This window comes from Lethenteron reissneri, chromosome 16 (genome assembly GCF_015708825.2).
Source record: "Lethenteron reissneri isolate LAM-NWPU_2019-01 chromosome 16, ASM1570882v1, whole genome shotgun sequence".
Classification (NCBI taxonomy): Eukaryota; Metazoa; Chordata; class Hyperoartia; order Petromyzontiformes; family Petromyzontidae; genus Lethenteron; species Lethenteron reissneri.
The window spans coordinates 8,392,043-8,411,250 of NC_083794.1; the positions used below are offsets into that span (position 1 = coordinate 8,392,043).

Genomic DNA, 19,208 nt, shown 5'->3' on the forward strand with positions numbered 1-19,208 from the left:
GAGGGTAGAGGAGGTATGAGGAGGGGGAAGATAAGGGGGAGGAGGGGGGAGGGAGAGAGGAGGAGGAGGTGGAGGAGAGGAGGGGGCAAGGGGGTGGTGGAGGGGAGGAGGAGAGGGGGAGGACGAGAAGGGGAGGAGGGGGGGAGGTAGGAGGGAGGAAGGGGGAGGAGGAGGGGTTAGGAGGGGGCGGAGGGGGTAGGGGGAGGAGGAGGGGGTAGGAGGGGGAATGAGGGGGTAGGGGGAGGAGGGGTGGAGGAGGAGAGGGGAGGAGGGTAGTAATAAGAGGAGGACGAGGGGACGGAGGGGTGGGAGGAAGGGGGAGGAGGGGGGGAGGAGGAGGGGTAGGAGGGGGAATGAGAAGGTAGGGGGGAGGGGGGTGGGAGGAGGAGAGGGGAGGAGGGGTGGGAGGAAGGGGGAGGAGGAGGGGGTAGGAGGGGGAATGAGGGGGTAGGGGGAGGAGGGGTGGGAGGAGGAGAGGGGAGGAGGGGTAAGAGGAGGAGAGGGGAGGAGGGGTGGGAGGAAGGGGGAGGAGGAGGGGGAGGAGGAGGGGGTAGGAGGGGGAATGAGAAGGTAGGGGGAGGAGGGGTGGGAGGAGGAGAGGGGAGGAGGGGTGGGAGGAAGGGGGAGGAGGAGGGGGTAGGAGGGGGAATGAGGGGGTAGGGGGGAGGTGGGGTGGGAGGAGGGAGGGAATAAGAGGGGGGAGGGAAGAGGTGAAAAAACACCACCCACGCCCCCACAAAGTGCCGCACGCGCTCGACCAATGGGTGTGAGCGGTAAAGCGGGCTCCAGCTTGGACCAATCACGGCGCGGCTTGCTGTGACCCGCCTTGACCTCAGTTCGAGGAGACTGCCCGGACCGAGCTCCGCCGCTCGCAAGCGTCGCAAGCGAAGGCGTCTCGACCCCCCCATCCCTCCGCTTCCTCTCGGCATCGGCGGCTGGAGACCGATCCACGATGGGGTTCTGGGACAAGGCGGACAACGCCGACCCTCTGCAGAAGACCGTGGAGGCGACGAAAATGGGCGGCATCGTGGGTGAGTGGTCGGCGCGGCTGAAGGAGGCCGCAGGGCGCCCTTGGGGTCCGTCCCAGTGACCGCGTTGTTATGATGGAGGGGAGGGCCCCCTTCTCATTCCCGGCATTTCTCACAACTCCTTGCATCAAAGCATTCCATTGCCCTGACAGGGTAGGCAAGCAGGGGGAATCCCCAGTGGGCAGCTGTCCGTACGCGGAACTTAGAAGAACCGTAGACTCGCACAGACAACAGTGAGTGGACCCATTGACTTGCCTAGATACTCAGACTCGCAGAAAACAATAGACTGTCATAGATGCCCATGGTCTCATATGCTCATGTGCTCGCACAGGGACCCAGTCGTTAGTAAAGTATGGATGTGATGTCGTGCTGACGCCACGAGAGCGCGCCGGGCAGTGACAAGTCTGTAGTCTGTTTGATTATTCACGAAATGTCAAGCCCGTAACAGACAACCCAGGACACTCAACTTAGGCACTACATGTAAATGAGCTGTTCGATGTGTGTGCGTTATAAAGGTTCTCTGCAATGGGTCACATCTTCAACTATCCCTTTAACGCTGTACGCTGCTCTTCGTGGAATCGTGTTGTCGTTAGTGTCAAAATGCTTCCCATTGTCAACTTTGTCATGCGCAGGCTCCAGCTGCAAGCCAACTGTTTTGTCCACTTCGTTGTGAAGAGAGCCATTAATTCAAACATTAGTTTGCAATGTTTTAGTTGCAATGTTGTCGTTATTGTCAAAATGTTTCCCAATGTCAACTTTGTCATGCGCAGGCTCCAGCTGCAAGCCAACTGTTTTGTCCACTTCGTTGTGAAGAGAGCCATTAATTCAAACATTAGTTTGCAATGTTTTAGTTGCAATGTTGTCGTTATTGTCAAAATGTTTCCCAATGTCAACTTTGTCATGCGCAGGCTCCAGCTGCAAGCCAACTTTTGGCCACTTCGTTGTGAAGAGAGCCATTAATTCAAACATTAGTTTGCAATGTTTTAGTTGCAATGTTGTCGTTATTGTCAAAATGTTTCCCAATGTCAACTTTGTCATGCGCAGGCTCCAGCTGCAAGCCAACTGTTTTGGCCACTTCGTTGTGAAGAGAGCCATTAATTCAAACATTAGTTTGCAATGTTTTAGTTGCAATGTTGTCGTTATTGTCAAAATGTTTCCCAATGTCAACTTTGTCATGCGCAGGCTCCAGCTGCAAGCCAACTGTTTTGGCCACTTCGTTGTGAAGAGAGCCATTAATTCAAACATTAGTTTGCAATGTTTTAGTTGCAATGTTGTCGTTATTGTCAAAATGTTTCCCAATGTCAACTTTGTCATGCGCAGGCTGCAGCTGCAAGCCAACTGTTTTGGCCACTTCGTTGTGAAGAGAGCCATTAATTCAAACATTAGTTTGCAATGTTTTAGTTGCAATGTTGTCGTTATTGTCAAAATGTTTCCCAATGTCAACTTTGTCATGCGCAGGCTCCAGCTGCAAGCCAACTGTTTTGGCCACTTCGTTGTGAAGAGAGCCATTCATTTAAACATTAGTTTGCAATGTTTTAGTTGCAAGACTGTTAATAAGAGATGGTGATTTGTTTTATTTCATTTGCTGGGGCAATAGCTTGAGATTGTTTCCTGTATTTTTTCGGATAAACTGAAAATCAAAGTGTCTCCATGCCCAAGGGCCGGGGGAACGCTCATCTCCGTTGGTGACGCTACTTTGGAAGTGACGCATTCCTATGGCCGAGGACAGTCCATTCCACAGGACAACCACTCATTACTTCCTACACGATGGCGTGGCATTTCACTGAACACAGAGAGATGATGAGCCGCTAACACCAAATTTTTTACTTTTACCCTTCCGATTGCCAGTGCCACCGGCCTTTTGTTGTTTTAACAATGCTGTTGTATTAATGTTAGTCGTAGCTTAACGTTTCTATTCCAGGTATGTGGCTCATTGAAGCAACAGGACTGCCACTTGAGTTGTCGATTTAATTATCCCACCCTGGGTCAATTCAGTGTCTTGAGGCAATTGTCAACTTTATGGAGTCTGTACAATAAGAAATACATGATGATATCGCACCACTTAGTGGGCAGTCGGCATTGGTTATACAGTAATTGGTCAACTCTATAGGAGTGTGGAATTTTGATGACTGGTTCGTGACTTCCCACAGAGATAAGCACAGATTAGGACTTGGTGTAAGGACAATAACATTTAAAATTCGGTCACACTTCCACCGAGACTGACGATTGCGAATGAATATTGACATATTAACAGAAAACACCACATTTGATAATCGGGCTTGACCTACTGCTTATTTCACAGTTGATGTTGACTTTATGCCTTGGCGACACAAACAGGTCGGTGTGCGCTCGCAGCCCTCTCATGGCCAACTTCCGACTTCGTCTGGCACTGGCCAATCCGCTTGTGAGAGTGGGATTCCCAGTTTCAGACAATCTTCTGTCCAAAATAAATCCCTATTTTTACTTCTTTTAATGTCGGTATTGCTTAAAAGCTCCAGATCAATACCATTATTTATTAGTATATATATTTTAGCTACTTCCACTGTTCTTCTTGAAGTGCCCAAGTTTGTGTACTGTACAATTGAATGGATAGAACAAAGTATGATATCGCCTAACTTTTGTTGTAATGTTACATTCAGTCACGTGTGAAATGTGAATGTCTTCCAGGTGCGCTTGGCACAGCGTATTACCTCTGCGCTTTCGAGTCCACGACCACGGCGGGTACACTGATGCGGTTTGGGGCAGGAACCGCCGGGATAGGTTCGTGCGCACACCATGCATGATACCGTCTGATTGTATATAAAACGTACAAAGACGTTTTCCTTCAGTTACTCCCTTACCTCATATGCCAGTCAACCAGTCTTTATTATGAGTGTTCAGCACACGAGCTTGGTTTGTCATGTGGAGTTATGTAGCAGGTCATGTGGGGTATTTGAATGAACATAAACACAAGGTGTTAGCAAAATACCCTTTAAAATAAATTCTTACATTATTGATACGTTGCACTAAATTGTGCATGAACTGCTTGTTTTATTTATGCAAGTGAAATGTGAATGTTATGCTGTGATATAAGGCTAATTGAGTAAATAAGACAAAACATGAGACTATACAAGAATCAGATCTCGTGTCAGATGCTGACTCCTAATTAGGTTAAGCATGAGATGCCAAGTATGTACTGTGGTGCGTGTTTGTATACTCAGCCGCCCTCGGTGCCATCTTCAGCGTGGGCACGTGCCTCAGCGCTCAGGTCCTGAACGAGCCTGACAACGCTTTCAATCACTTTGTCGGAGGCTGCAGCGCTGGCCTGGCTTTAGGCACCCGAGGTGAGTTTGTGGATGGGTGCAAGTCTTGAGAGCATGGCACTGGGTTTGCCAAGCAATGCTGTCCATTTTCCCTTTTTATTTGCAGTCATCCCTGTGTATTTAATAAAATGTTTTAGGATATTTGTGAACCTATTTCATGCAAAAAACTTTTCTGTTTTGTTGCAGCCCACAGTTTCAGCGTGGCATCTATGGGCTGCGTTACATTGGGCTCTCTGGGCGTGCTCGCAAAGGTCGGCCACCGGGAGGGCTGGCGTTTCATTGCGCCAGCGCTAACGCAGGCTGAAGTAGACGCGCAAGCGATTGCCCCTTCACCCAAGGCATCGCATTAAGAGGATGGAATCGTTTCAGAGTTCAAGGGCAGACATGCATGCACACACCGACAGACACCTGGTGTGAATACACACATAGGCACTTGGATATTGAAGCGTGCAGATTTACAATCTTCCTGTATGTGCAGCACATTCAAAGTCACTTACACAAGTTCTAATGAAAGATAAGTTGACAAAGACATGTTGCCATTTAACCACATTGTAAATTTTGCCTTGTAAAGAAATCATCTTGAAAAGATGGTTGTCGTATATTGTACTGAATCCTAAATAAAGGTGAATACAACAAATGAAATGCGTACTGATCAATGACCAATCAGCAATGGTAACCTACAGTGTTTTGGGATGTTTAAAAAATGTTAAATTATGTCAGTCTTTACATTTTAAACAAGGTTAATTATGTATATTATAATGAACTACACATCCTGGACCAACTACTGTGGTGCAACGAAGAACTTTGAAGGATACCGAAAATATTTCCTACCATAGGTTTTGTGTATATGCAAAACAAACCCACCTCCATTAAAATACATTAGAGCACTTAATATTCACAGTAACTTGATTCCAATGTAACATTTACATTTTTATTTTTTTAAAGCAAGTGCAATAACCATTATACAACAGCTGACAAATACAGAACGATAATACATTTGTCATTCATTAATTGTATACATTTTTAAATACAGAATTAGTCTACAACACCTTCTCGCACTGACATTTAGGGAGTGTTGTCCCTGCAGATTAAGGAAAAGATGAGTCTGGCACTATTCCAACCGATTTGAATCCAAGCTTCCAGTCAGACTTTCCTTGGTACATCACTTAGTAGTCCTTTACAATTTTAGCTTATTTAGCATTCAGCTGATAAAATGAAAGAATGCCAGTTCTGTAATTATCAAATAGGGTTTAGGGGTCGGGATTTTATACATATGCTAATTGTACTCTTTGGTTCTTTCGGTAAAATCACGTAGGTGAAAAAATAAATTAAATGACGTTCTGGACGCAACACAAGCGCCCGAAACGTGATTAAAATTTTTTTTCACCTACGTGACTTTACCAAAATAACCAAAGAGTATGGATCCTTGCAGTCACGAAAACTTCAAATCTAGAATATGCTAATTGTTGAAATGGCACGTGGTCTCCAGCCTATCAGAATGTTATTTTTGTACAATACTGGACGTCTGAAAAAAAAGAGCTTCATAGCTTATCGGATTCCTCCAGTCTAAATAAAATATCCGCTATATAACCAATATAAATGGTCTAGAAACTACTATTAAGATACAGCCTCAAAAGTGTAGCTTTTAGATACAGTCCTGTAAATCATTTGCTGTGCAACACGTGTATAAAGCTTCATTAGTCAGAATGAACATTCGGTCAAGTGCATCATTGTACTCGTAATGTCACTGCTACTCAAGTAGGTGCATCATGACAGCGATGCCAATATAGCATATAGTGGCCAGGTTTTGAAGCCTATTTTATGAAGTATACACCACCTATGTACATATTTAAAAGAACTTAGTTTTTTCCGTTTCTTATTTAAATCCTGAGAAGTGTGTACATTTGTGTCGGCAAACCCAACGAAGACATTAAAACACAGTTGGCATGGAGGTAGCAAAAAGGAATTGGGTACAACTGTCATCTTTTGAAATGGTATTCTATTCGAGGTGACCTTTCAAGTTGTAGTAATACACCCCTTGGCTATATTAACTTAAACATGTTGTTGTTCCATGCACCCGAGATAGAGCCTTGAAAGACGGCTTAAGCATCATTGCTGAACTCTGCAACATGGATGGACTGGTTTCTGACAGCCAGCCATGCTACGGAAAGCTGTATTGGTTGGTGCTTTTGGGGCGAACGGCAGCCACTCTCGCCAGCCTTTGCTGTGTCTGCAGAAGAACACACATGCAGCACCGCGTTACAAACACTACATCAAGCACAGGTTACTTTTGTCTGCATACTATACGGTACATCTACAGACCACGAGGGGGAATGACAACGGAAGGCCTTCACCCAGAATTCGGTTAGACCGACTCAAAATTGCTTTAGTGGTCTGACGCCACAATTTCAACTTAATGTGCGTGTCCATGCACATGTAAACACCATTTAATACACGCATGACATTACATACTCTTACCTCTAGGAAGCTAGTATTGAGGTCCTTCAGAGAAGAGTGGTACTGCAAAATCGCCTGGTGATGCTTCTGGATCTCCATTGCTTCTTCTTTAAGCGTCACTGTGATACGGAACACAAAGGGGCAGAAGCCCCTTGAGCGACATTTACACAACCTGCTTCTTTGTAATTCGTTTTGCAAACCTCGCGAATGACGACCCAGATGGAGCAACGAAAGCCAGCTCGCCTGCAGGAGCAAATAATAGGAGTTTGCACGATATTCTGTCCCGTGGATAACAAGGGTCGCCGATTCTAGGAATTCCTTAACATATCGAGTGCAACTAACAAGCTTTTGGTGTTCAACAAACACGCAACGACATATACAGTCCTGCACATTGCGTGTATATGAACTCGAGCTGAACGATTAATCGATTTCAAATCGAAATTTGAAACAATGCGATTAGCAAATCGCGATTTTTAGCGATTTGAAAAGTCCTATTTCTTATTGGAATTGTTTTATTTTGTATTATAACTTTATTTAACTCAATTGTTCTGTTTGATTGTTCTATTTCAATTACAGCATTTTAATAAATACATGTTGGAAGCAATTAATATATTTTAAGTTCTCATCCATGCATTAGAATATATAGAGCAGTTCATATTTTGATGGTATCATGTGGTAATGCTCCATCACGTTTTAAATCTATTACACAGTGAACATTGAACTCAAGCTTGACTTAGATTTTTGTTTATAAAAAATAAAATCCCAATGTCAGAAAAATCGCAATTGGATATTTCCCCCAAATCGCTCAGCCCTAATATGAACCTACGGTATGGGAGACTGTTATGGTATTCTATGCGGCGTTCGTACCCGGTCAAACTAAATTAACTTAAGCCTAGTGTCGTGGTCAGACACCACCTTGAAGTTTCGTTCACGATAACAAACGCTTAAAATACACGGTCAGTCGTGCCAATAGGCCTCGAGTTCCGCCACTGAATTGACGTTGAATATAACTTGAATTAGAGGTTTGTCAATTGAGTTTAAATGTCTTTCCTTTTACAACAGACCGACTAGTACCGATCCAGGCACAAATCAACGCCATAATCTCGTAGAGAAGTTACACGGCATTACCATGGCGAGACATATACAATACTTATCCAGACAATCGCTGTCGTTTCACTTTCCACGAAATGGTACTTAGCTTTATCGACCCGCATGAATTACGGTCTGGGATTTGCACCCTTCGCATCGTTCCGCTTACAAGTCGGGCTCGAGGAAGCCAAGCACGAAAGTGTAGTAACTTTAATAATAATAAACACAAAACTGAACTATATTCTTGGTTCTTTCGGTAAAGTCACGTAGATAGAAAATAAAAATTAAATTATAAATAAAAGCTAAAACCACGACGTTTCGATCGCAACACAAACGGTCTTCATCAGGCCGAGAGAAAGAGGATGAAAGCCTCCAAATACAACTGCTTATAAGCGCTTCCAAACTTGATTTGAAGCTTTAGTGACTGCAGGAATTACTTTAAAAGTTGAGCAAAGCTGTGTATTTTTAAAGCCCTTAGAAGCAGTGGCATTTGGAGGTTTTCCCCTCTTTTCTCTCCGCCCGATAAAGACCGCTTGTGTTGCGATCGAAACGTCGTGGTTTTTAGCTTTAATTTTCTATCTACGTGACTTTACCGAAAGAACCAAGGATATGAATTCCTGCACAACACAACGGAACTATAATACATTGACAATGCGCTGACCCAAGAGCTCCTGAATCCGCTGATAATCCTTTTTGTACTTGGGTGTCGAGCTTTCGTCCATAGCGCGCTTCGTAACGATGCTAACGACTCAACAAAAACCGCGTAAAGAAACGAATTAGCGCGATAGAACAAGAATAAGCCGACAAACTTCTGTATTGGATGAGATAAGAAGCGGGCGGGGGGGGGTGAGGTTTGTATACGAAAAAAATTGGCGGGAACGAGTAACAAAATGGCGTCCGTCGCTAAGTGCGCATGCGCGGTGGGGGTAGGGGGGCGTGGCCGCGTGACGTAGGTCGCCATGGAGACGCGGGAAGCCGGAAGCGAGGAGGGAGAGAGAATGGAGGCGTTGGGATCGGGTCCCAAGGAAGAGCGAACGAGTCTCGGGGCGGAGATCGCGCAGCAGCGGCAGATGAAGTGAGTCGTGAGTCCGCGGCGAGCCCGAGGGCTTGCGAGGCGTCGTGGGGGCGTGGTGGGGTGGTGGTGAATACAGGGCGACGGATTCTGTTCTGGACCAGAAGCAATTTCAGTACCGCGATGTTAATCGTAAACAGCAGCAAGAATCGAAATCGCAAGTTAGCGATTCCTGGTATCGATTCCGTTCAACGTTTTCTTATGGGGTTGGAATCGAACATGACTTGTAGGAATCGATTCACGTTCGCACAGACGTCATTTCATGGGACCTCCGTTGCCAGTTCCAAAATATAAGAATAGGTTTTACCCTTTTTTTCTGGCAACAAATCTGAAACCTTTTTACAAGGCATCATGTCTGCATTAACCACAATACCCGTGGTCAGAATGCTAACAAAAAACACACTGGTAATATGCATTAAATCTTGATTTATGCATTTCCCTTGAAACTGATTGGTCCACACCAGAGACAGCTTTCTTTTGAGCCTCGTCTCAAACGGTGCTAGACCAGAGGACGCCAAAAGGCGTACAGCTCAAAGACAATGCCACTATCAGAGTAATGAGAGCTCGGGGTGAGCATCTACATCATGGGACCTCCTTTGCCAGTACCAAAATATAAGAATAGGTTTTCCCCTTTTTTCTGGCAACAAAACTGAAACCTTTTTACAAGGCATCATGTCTGCATTATCAGAGTGTGTTTTTGTTTGAATTCTGACCACAGGTATTGTGGTTAATGCAGACATGATGCCTTGTACAAAGGTTTCATCTTCTTGGTTCTTTCGGTAAAGTCATGTAGAAGGGAAGTAATACAATAATAAAAATAAAACATAATAAAATAATTCTCACGACGTTTCGGCCACAACGCAAGCAGCCGTCCTTAGGTGAAAACCAGGTCTGTCGAGGCGACAGCGTCTGAAAAGGTTTCAGTTTTTTTTTGCCAGAAAAAAGGGGAAAACCTATTCTTCGACGTAGTATGTATTGATACTGTTGGAATCCGATGAGCTCTAAAGCTCTTTTTCACAGATGTCCAGTAGGAGCGGGTCAGAACGTTACAACAACAAACAATACAAAAAACACGATAGGAGTGCAATGTTTCGGGAAGGTAAACAAATAACTTTTCAAAATATCTTTCCAGGTAAAGCCCACTGAGCGATTAACTTATTTTTCAGAAATGACCTGAGCATTTATAAATACCTTCCAACTAAGTAAAAAAATGTAACGCTATACATTTGTCAGTGGCCATTGGTTATCTGAAAGACATTGGGAACGTATTGCTTATACAATGTCGCCTGACGAAGCTAGTTGTAATTACTGGCAACGTCGTACTCAGATTGTAAATGTTGTGGCTTTGCTCTCCAACACACCGGTGTGCTGTACTAGTAACGAATTTTGATGTTCTGTTTACATGACAAACCTTACTAATTGGATGTATCGGGTGGTAGCGGGTTTAACGACACATTTACGTGATCTAACCCACAAAAAAACCTGTATTATGAATATTTGTACAATCCCTTCTCTAAGCATCCACCTCCATGTACGCTCACCAGAAGCGTTGCTGTTGAACAATGACCCCACTCGGATGAATTTGTTGTACATATGTTGAACTTCGTTCGCACCGTACGTAGTCAACCGTGCTAATCGGAGGTGCAGGGGAAGGACAACAAACTAAACACAAAAAGCAGTAAATGCTTGTTTTCCATTTGTCTGTCCGTATGTGTGCGTGCGTGGTCAGGATGATGTTGGAGATTTCCATTAAGGAGTTGCAAAAGACGGCCATTGAGATGGAGAAAAGGCTGGGACAGGTGGAGGAGGAAGGTGAATATTGAATTCAGAATCATAATCTTTGTTTAGCATAGTTTGTCTCCATGAACAGTGAGGCACTCGTTAGACCTTAAGGAATCCTTGACATCCTTTTCAAGAGTAGCCCATCGTGTGCCGATTAGTACGGTTGGCTACGTACCATGTAAAAGAAGTTCAACATACATACAGGGTCTAAATTTGCCAAGTAAAAAAATTACACTGCAAATTAATCAACAGGGATTCCACGTAGCAATCATCGCCCCCCTACTGGCAGACTAATTCCCCAGGTAACTTTTGCAACTGAGACTACCGTATATCCTGGTCTCTTGAGTTCTCATCTGGTTTAACAAAATTAACTTGAAAGTTGATATTTATTTGAGGTCGTCAATTGCTGGTGGATACTCTATAATTCCATACATTTCATGTTATAAAGTAAAAGTCAAACGTTAAATGTTAATATATAATGGCCGTTTTCTCAATTGATTCAGATTGTGCTATTATACATAACAGTTCATTTTGGGGAGAAAAAAATACATGTCAAAACGCGTATTATATACTGGACTACTTATGAAGAATCCTTTAAGTAGACCTTTTATCCTTTCCACAGGAGGTGGCGCACTTTTACACAATCCATGAGCTTGTCGAATGACAGGCCAATCGAGCTGGAATTTAACCAAATGACAGTGTGTGCAAATTAAACTTCAATATATTTACATGTGTAGTTACTGTAACCATTAACTAGATACACTTGAGAACCTTGCTTACTTATGGGCTGCTATCTGGATTCGAACCCACATGTACTGTAAACAGAATTGTTTAGTGTGTGCCCACATGCTGTTAGATGTATATCCTATGTTACAAATGTTTTATTATGTACGATGAATACACGCATTAAGAATGTACAATAGATCACTTAGTGGAGTGGTGGGATACATTTAACCCTCCATCATCTCTCAAAATATCCGAGCACAGCTGCCTTGAGCCGCAAGCCTTTCCACGGCAGACACTGATGTGAGACAATTCCCGGCAGGGTGCGAGTGGCGGACGCGGTACGAGACGCAGCGAGAGCTCAACGAGCGTCTGCGGCTGCAGCTGGAGGAGATGAGGACGAAAGTGAAGGAGGGCCGTGACACCCTGAGAGGTGCTGCCAGGCCACCGTGGCTCAATACGCATTTCTCCCATGTGTCTCGGTGGCGAGATGTTAATTCCCTCGCCTGGTATACAGGAGATCGGTGGGTTCGATCCGAATCCTGACGCCTGTAAATTTGAAGTTTACATGTCACTCGCCCCGTGGTCGCATAGATTTTTCTCCGGGTCCTCTGGTTTTTCCCTCCACATTAAGATAAAAGCATTTTAGAGTATTTTCCTGCTATACATTTCTATGTTGAGCTATCATTTGTAGCCAGATCGCTTCTAAGAAAAAGCTATATAGCTCAGTGGGCCTTACCTGGTAAAATAAAATTTGTTTTAGTCTGGTCATGTATGTATGGACTGTATTACGTTAAACTGCTTTCGCACCGTATGTAGCCAACCGTGCTAATCGGAAGTTCCGTGGAAGGACAATAAACTAAACACAAAATCAGTTATCATGTTGTGGTGTGGTGGTAAAGCACACTACTGAAGGCTCATCGGTCTCTGTTAGTGCGATGATTACCCAAGGTTCCATCTCCCTTTGGTACTTGTACGATGTTCAGGATCCTGCAAGACTAGAGGTGTTGTGGCATTAATGGGATTAGACATTATGACCTTGACTTTTGCCTATTCAAGTACAGTAATTGAAACTGACACAGTCCTTCTGCTGGCTAGAGTGAAAACAGATTTCTCTGACTCTCAAAGTGCAGTGTGACATCCTTAGCAATGAGTAAAACATGTCATGGATTGTCTTGAATTTCTGAATTTGATTACAGTCTTGGTTGAGGTAAGGGGATGTTGGAAAGAATTTTAGAGTTGGTGGACTAAGTTCAGTGGGATTGTCTGGGGATGGATGAGAAAAATGTGAGTACACCCTGCAACCAGCGGGTAATGTACACGAGTGTGTTTCTAACCGGATGCTGTTAAACAAAACTCTTCTTAATGTACAATGTATATAAACGGCAAGGACTGTACAGTCTTGTGGTATGGCCTCATTGCTGGTTTAAAATGAAAAATGTATGTTGTTGCAGAGAGGTCAAATGTCATGCAGGGATATAATCAGCAGTCGAAGGTAAGTGTGACTTCTCTGCTTATTCAGTTTGACTTTCTGTCAAATAGAGGGCACTGTAGCGACACTGCCTCATCTTTGCACACAACAGCAGATATGAAGTAGCAGCTGTAAATAATGATGTACTGTATTCTAAAACTGTTGGCCTTGTCTCCTATACGTGTTCTTTGCAAATGGATACATCTTTATCACGTGGTTTTGTAGGTTGCAGTATTGTACATTATTGGATTTTCCATCCATGTTAGTTATACATTTGTTGACATAGATAATATTTTATGTAGACTGTAAATAGTAGTTGATGTGCGTTTTTGAGATATTTTCATCTTAATTAGCAGTAGATTGCATTTGTATAAACTGCTGACGCAAGTGCTGTGTTGAGTGCATTTTAAGAGGGTTAATGCTGTGCTGATGTGACCACTTTGCTGTCTTGACAATCAGGAAAGCCTGAAGCAGCTGCTTTGGAAGAAGGAGGAGGAGCGGCAGAGTCTGCAAGAGACGCTAGTGGATTATGAGTGGCGCATTGCACAGGAGGCAAAGGTAAAAGACCATGTACAAGGGGTGACACGAGAGGAACAAATTATTTTATATGGCTCTCTGATGAATGCGATATCATGCCGATTCCTTTGCAGTGGTTCAGGACTGTTACGTGTCCGTTAGGTTTTTCACCTGACAACAGAAAAAGGTTCTCCAAGCAATTATGTATGTTGAACTTATTTCGCATCATACGTAGCCAACCATGCTAATCGGAGGTGCGGGGGAAGGACAAAAAACTAAACACAAAAATTTGTTCTAAAGAAATTAGTTTACAATTTATATTTCAAAGTAAAGTGCATATCAAGGGTCGAATTATTTCCAAAAACAGCTCGTCAATGATGGTTTAACCATGTAATTAAAATTACTCGAAGAGTTGAATTGATTTTGAAGATGCCCCCATGTTGATTGTAGGTAAGAAAAAACACAAATTCCATGAAAACCAAATACACCTACACACAAGTGGCATTCTCTGCAAGTGAATGAAAACAGGCGAATGAAGCTCGGTATGAGCTCACTGCTCGGGGGCAATTCTTCGCCTTAAGAGACTGAACGCTCATTTTAAGTATTGGACTAAGGGGTGCTATTTAAGTCCATACACTGGTCTCAGTTATTTTATTTTCCATCTAAATTCACACATTTTTAATGATAAAAACGGAAATAAATATTTGAAATTTATATCATGTTGTGATTGACAGCTAATAACAGTACTTCACTTTTGCAAATATTTTGAGGCAAAACAACACTTGGTAAAAATGACGTCAGTATTATGTTGTGACAAGATTTTTAACAGAATGACGGTGTAGGGTAAGATGTAATGTTGTCGGTTACAATCTGCTTATATTATGTCCTAGGCATACCACAAGGTAATAAATGAAAAGAGAGAAGTACTCAACCAGTTGGGAGAGGTAAGTGCGTGCATGTGTTCAATACAGTACCAGTTTAAGTTAATTCACTTTCTATATTAGTGGCAATAGCCAAAGGTGATTGTGAACTTATTGTAAATGCGAGGTGGTGCCAATGCATGCCTGCGTCTTGTTCTTTCTCTGTCATGGTTGGCTGTCGGGGAAAGACGATGGACATTTCGACAAGGCAAAAGAAGGTGCAACCAGCAACAGGACCACAGGACCTTGAACGTTCCAAACGGTACGCAATGCAGATGTGATGTTGGCACTCGTATACCATTAATACATTCCTAAATAGTTTCTTTAGATCGGCGCTTTATGAGCTGCAGTCTTACTTACTTATGCTTGTTGACCCAATAAAAGATGCTTGTAATATATTATCATGTAATAGACATTTGATAAGTTTATACAGGTGGAAGGGGTGGTGTGGTGTTTATTTTATTTTGCAATGAACCCGGCAAACAAATTCCTGTCCATGGCTAACATCAGTGAATAGTGATATCTTAACTGGTCCTGGGCACTCCTTTCAAGAATGTGCACTGACCACGATCGTGAAATATGGTCAAATAACTTCCCTAACTTACACAGTGTGTTGAGGACTTCATCCAGCAGTGGATGAACAAAGGGCTTAATATTATATTTTTGATGAAGTTTTCTGAAAAGTTATGAATAAACCCTGGGCTTTACCCAGGAAAGTCTCAACTGCTAGCTATGATTAGCCAGTTATTGAGTGTTTGTGTGTGAAATACAGAGAGCCTGGAGAAAAGCCAAGCATACAAGGGGCTAACATAAAAAATGTAAATCCATAGATAGTTAAACAGCTTACTTGCTATCATACCTTAATAGCAAGCATATGTTTTTTATTCCAAAAGTAATGAAATACTTACAGTTGGACCATATTTTTTTTAATTTTTGCTGTAGAAAAGGGCGGCCTTCTCAAGAAGGTGGCCATGAACCGACCGACTCTGGAGGGACATGGCTCCCTCAGCTACCAGCGGGGGCTCTGCCACGGTGAGGACGCTCACAGCTCTATTGCAGACACACTGCCTGCTGGCTTGTTCCTGCCCTACGACAGCTTCTAATGCAGAGCTCATGGCTAGAGAGCACTTTGTCCCCAGCACCTGCACTGAACCTCGTGTTGGATCATGTGTCTAAGAGCTGGTAAATATTTGGGAACTTGCAGCTATATTTGACTCACAAAGTTGTTGTCTCATCAGCTGGACAGATGTAGTTGCAGCGTCTGTATTGTCCACTGGAGGTTTCTACCCTCACTCAAACATACCAGTGGTATGAAGCATTGTTGCAAATGTTAGACATGTGGCATTGATTACTATCATTTATGCATCTCATTCTACATGAGAAATTATGTTTAAAAAATGCCTTACCTCAAAATAATAATCAACTAAGTCCATGACTGGATTACACTCTCCCTAATTTCCAGTGAATATTTCCATTCTCATGTAACGTAAATGACACGCACAAATTCATATCCATCACCATGGCCTTGCAGCACAGAAATTAACCATTGTTTTGTCATTCACAGCAGAGCACATGGCGTGACGACGCAGCAGCAACATCGGCAGCAGACAACTTCAGAGCCCCAACAAGGTCCCATAAGGAGACGCCCACACGGGAATCAGCTGCCGAAACTGGGAAAATTCCAGGCCCCCGTTGTTCTGTAGAGGACATGGCAGCTTGTGGCTATAAAAGTTCGTGCTGACACGATGTTCACATCATTCGCTGAATGTCAGACCCGTTGTGTGCTGTGCACACGCCTGCCCATGTGTGATGTCAGTTCAGTTAAGAACATTTTGTAACGTTGGGTGATTTGTACTGCATAGCAACATGTATAGGACAAATAATGAAAATGTTCATTGTGCCAATGCACAGGTTTATCTGGTTATATTCACGTTTGTTAAATATATTACATAAATACAGTTTACATTTGTTTTTTAAAAGTTTTTATACACTGATGTAGTAATATCAATTTGTTGTGGCTTGAAAAATATAACGGACACTTGTTTAAAAGTGCAAAATAGGACAACATTTTGAGCTGTCAAACCTGCATACTTAAGTTATATGTACAATTGATCACGTATTTTATGAGATTGATGGGCATTAGTTAAAGTCCCACTTTAAATAACACTTTCAAAACTAGAATTGTATAGAAGAGCTGTTCCCAACCTCTGGATCATGGACCACTCACAATCCGAAAGGCTGTAAGAAGTGGTCTGCAGAACTTTTATCTTTTTCACAAAACACCATGTATTTCATTTACTTTCATTGAACAATTATTTAAATTACTCAATTCAAGGCAAGTTATTAATTTTTATGGATTTTTCATGAAACATTTTGGAGTTGTTTTCATGTTTACAAACATTATTGGCGCATGCTGGTCTGCAAAATTTGAGGGTCCAGAAAGTTCAGGAATCACTGGACTATAAAAGGACCCCTATACCATGGAAAGTCAGTTGTGCGGCTTGTCTTCCAGCAGTGTTAGCCTGTGGAGCATCTCCATGAGTGACAGGTTGTGTCCAATTACATACATTTACAATTCGTGGCAATATTGCAGGGGCCATGCTGTTACCAGTCAAGCAAGGCTTCATTTTTGCAGTAGGTTCTCATTGCAAGGCTAGTCGGGGTGAGCATCGATTGCAGGACCGAAGCCACCCTTCATAGCAATCGACTATGCTGGCTTTATTGTAACAAATGCGCTGCACCTGGCTCCTTCAATGTACCAGCTGAGGGGTGGAATCTGGCGGGGGTGTGAGGTCAAGGGCCCCCTCACTCCAGAGTGCCCTGCAACTGGAGCGCGTGGTGTACCGTTTGGTATTTTGTTAAATCACTGAATTGCGAGTGTTTAAATCCATTGTGAGTTTTATTTGCCGTTGAAGTATTTAAGTGTTGTGATTTTGCATTGCGATACAATTTGGATGCACTGTATTTAAATGACCGCATCTCAAGATGCTGCACGGACACAGTAGAGGGCTGTGTATTGTTTCATGTTTGTTCTACCCCCTATACGGTATACTTAAGTCTACCCGAACGGTGAAATTTCAAACCGATGACCTGGACCTTGCTGTCGTTAAAACGTCTCACTTGTCAATAAAAAGGCAGATGTGCCCCAACTGTTTACTTTGTATTTTACAGTCATAAGGCAATGGGACTTACAGAATGTGGTGAACACTTGTAATCTGTTCATGCACCCCCCAAAGTACTTAAATTATTATTCAGGATAAATCGTATTGAATAAAATGTGTTGCGTATATCTTTCATGTGGAGAGCCAGGTGAATTAAGCACGAGGTGTGTATGGGCTAGCATGGTGTGTATATATGTGAATGACTGAATATGTGTATACCTGTGCTTGTATTTCTGTATGTTTATGTGTAATTACACTCGTGGACAACTGAGTTCAAGTATGAAGTATTTTATTTAACCAGGTGAGAACTCAAAGAGACCAGGTTGAGTCTCATTTGCAAGGGTGACCTGGGTCACCAAAAAGACAAAAGCCAGAACAAAGCAAAGAAGAAGTAAAAGCAATCGGAACAAAACACACGAGGGTTCGAAAATAATTAAACGAGAAATGAACGTTAAATACCAAAGCTAAATATAAAATCCCTGCAGCGCAAATCGTGTTTGGTAGGTTACTTCCAGATTTATCATAGCACAAGTTACAAATCTAAGCTACAGAAAAGTTAAACAGATATAGGTTTTCAATATTATTAAGTAAACAAAGATATATCACGAAAGCAATTCCAAGTGAAGTGTCACAAATAATCGACTGAAACATTTCCCTGTAAACAAAGCACCTGCACAGCATCGTGTTAAACTGCTCGAACGTAATTTGTACAGAATGGGGGCACCTCTGTAGATAAGAGCACGAACCAAATCACCTTGATATGAAGCACCTGCGTAGACACCTGCAACACAGGACGGTGTCTCCTCTGATTATTTAGACGGGAGCACGTGTCCCAATTCCACACGCGCACAAGGCACATGCCGCACCCTCTCTCTGTGCTGTGCCAGCCCAGGAAGACAGCACACGGTTGTCCGTGCCATCTTATCAGCACCGAACTGCACGACACAAGTGTTGCAAGAAGAAGACGATCCCCCCCACCCCAACACGCAGCGAAGAAGAGGTAGTCATGAGCACGGCCTCCAGTGACGCAAACGCGGCCTCTTCGCGTGCAACTGGGGCCACGGACGTGAGTTTTGTGGCTTTTTTGGATGGTTCGTTTTAAATGGCAGCAAAAGCAGCACGCGTATCTGCAAACCAAACACGCGTGCCTTTGTTTGCTGGAGTTGTGTCGCTGAACACTGGGTCCGGGTAGAGCTGCGACTGCACAACGCACGTGTGCGTCGCGAGCACGTGGGCGGGGGTGGGATTTAAACGCCGTTGTTAACCGCGGTGGAGTTATTTATCTGTGTAGATGGGATTTGTTTGGCCGGTGTCGCATTCACCTTGAGTCTCGCAGGGGACAGCTGCCATCGAGGGTTGCCTGCCTGAGGATGCCTTGATGCATTGTATTGGGAGGTGCGGTAAATATAAATGTGTCGGTTCACCCACCACCACCCGACACAGACGATAGGTAGGGTTTGTCGCGTAAACAAAACGTGCCAATTTGTTACCACTTCAGCACATCTCGGTGTGTTGGAGAGTAAATCCACAACATTTTAAATGTGTGGCTGTACCGTACTCAAATCGTGTGGATTTACTCTCCAACACAACGTTGTGCTGAAGCAGTAACTAATTGGCACGTTCTGTTTACGTGACAAAACTCACTAATTGGCTGTGTCGGGTGGTGGTGGGTTCAGGACACACGTAT

The 19,208-nt window shown here is 43.4% G+C and overlaps 2 protein-coding genes across 3 annotated transcripts; both read left to right on the forward strand.

Moving 5' to 3' along the window:
* Positions 1–817: 817 nt before the first annotated feature.
* Positions 818–5,207, forward strand: NDUFA11 (NADH:ubiquinone oxidoreductase subunit A11). Its single transcript, XM_061552320.1, has 4 exons — positions 818–1,031; positions 3,696–3,788; positions 4,229–4,351; positions 4,517–5,207. Exons 1-4 carry the CDS (start codon positions 953–955, stop codon positions 4,678–4,680), a joined length of 459 nt encoding a protein of 152 aa, XP_061408304.1. The 5' UTR covers positions 818–952; the 3' UTR covers positions 4,681–5,207.
* Positions 5,208–8,843: 3,636 nt separating this feature from the next.
* CCDC169 (coiled-coil domain containing 169) lies at positions 8,844–17,511 on the forward strand. 2 transcript variants are annotated; one of them, XM_061552318.1, is made up of 9 exons: positions 8,844–8,951; positions 10,678–10,760; positions 11,776–11,886; positions 12,908–12,948; positions 13,384–13,482; positions 14,331–14,384; positions 14,549–14,622; positions 15,303–15,392; positions 15,925–17,511. In XM_061552318.1, the coding sequence occupies exons 1-9, from the start codon at positions 8,875–8,877 to the stop codon at positions 16,061–16,063; spliced, it is 768 nt and encodes a 255-aa protein (XP_061408302.1). In that variant the 5' UTR covers positions 8,844–8,874; the 3' UTR covers positions 16,064–17,511. The 2 variants fall into 2 exon arrangements, with proteins under 2 accessions (XP_061408302.1, XP_061408303.1); XM_061552319.1 differs by having other exon boundaries at positions 15,928–17,511.
* The last annotated feature ends 1,697 nt before the right edge of the window (positions 17,512–19,208 follow it).

Bases quoted from the DNA above. Each gene is read 5' to 3' on its own strand.
- NDUFA11 (XM_061552320.1), top strand. From the start codon at position 953: ATGGGGTTCTGGGACAAGGCGGACAACGCCGACCCTCTGCAGAAGACC. The intron at 1,032-3,695 runs GTGAGTGGTCGG...AATGTCTTCCAG, and splicing joins GAAAATGGGCGGCATCGTGG to GTGCGCTTGGCACAGCGTAT. The intron at 3,789-4,228 runs GTTCGTGCGCAC...TTGTATACTCAG, and splicing joins GGCAGGAACCGCCGGGATAG to CCGCCCTCGGTGCCATCTTC.
- CCDC169 (XM_061552318.1), top strand. From the start codon at position 8,875: ATGGAGGCGTTGGGATCGGGTCCCAAGGAAGAGCGAACGAGTCTCGGG. The intron at 13,483-14,330 runs GTAAAAGACCAT...ATTATGTCCTAG, and splicing joins GCATTGCACAGGAGGCAAAG to GCATACCACAAGGTAATAAA. The intron at 15,393-15,924 runs GTGAGGACGCTC...TGTCATTCACAG, and splicing joins CCAGCGGGGGCTCTGCCACG to CAGAGCACATGGCGTGACGA.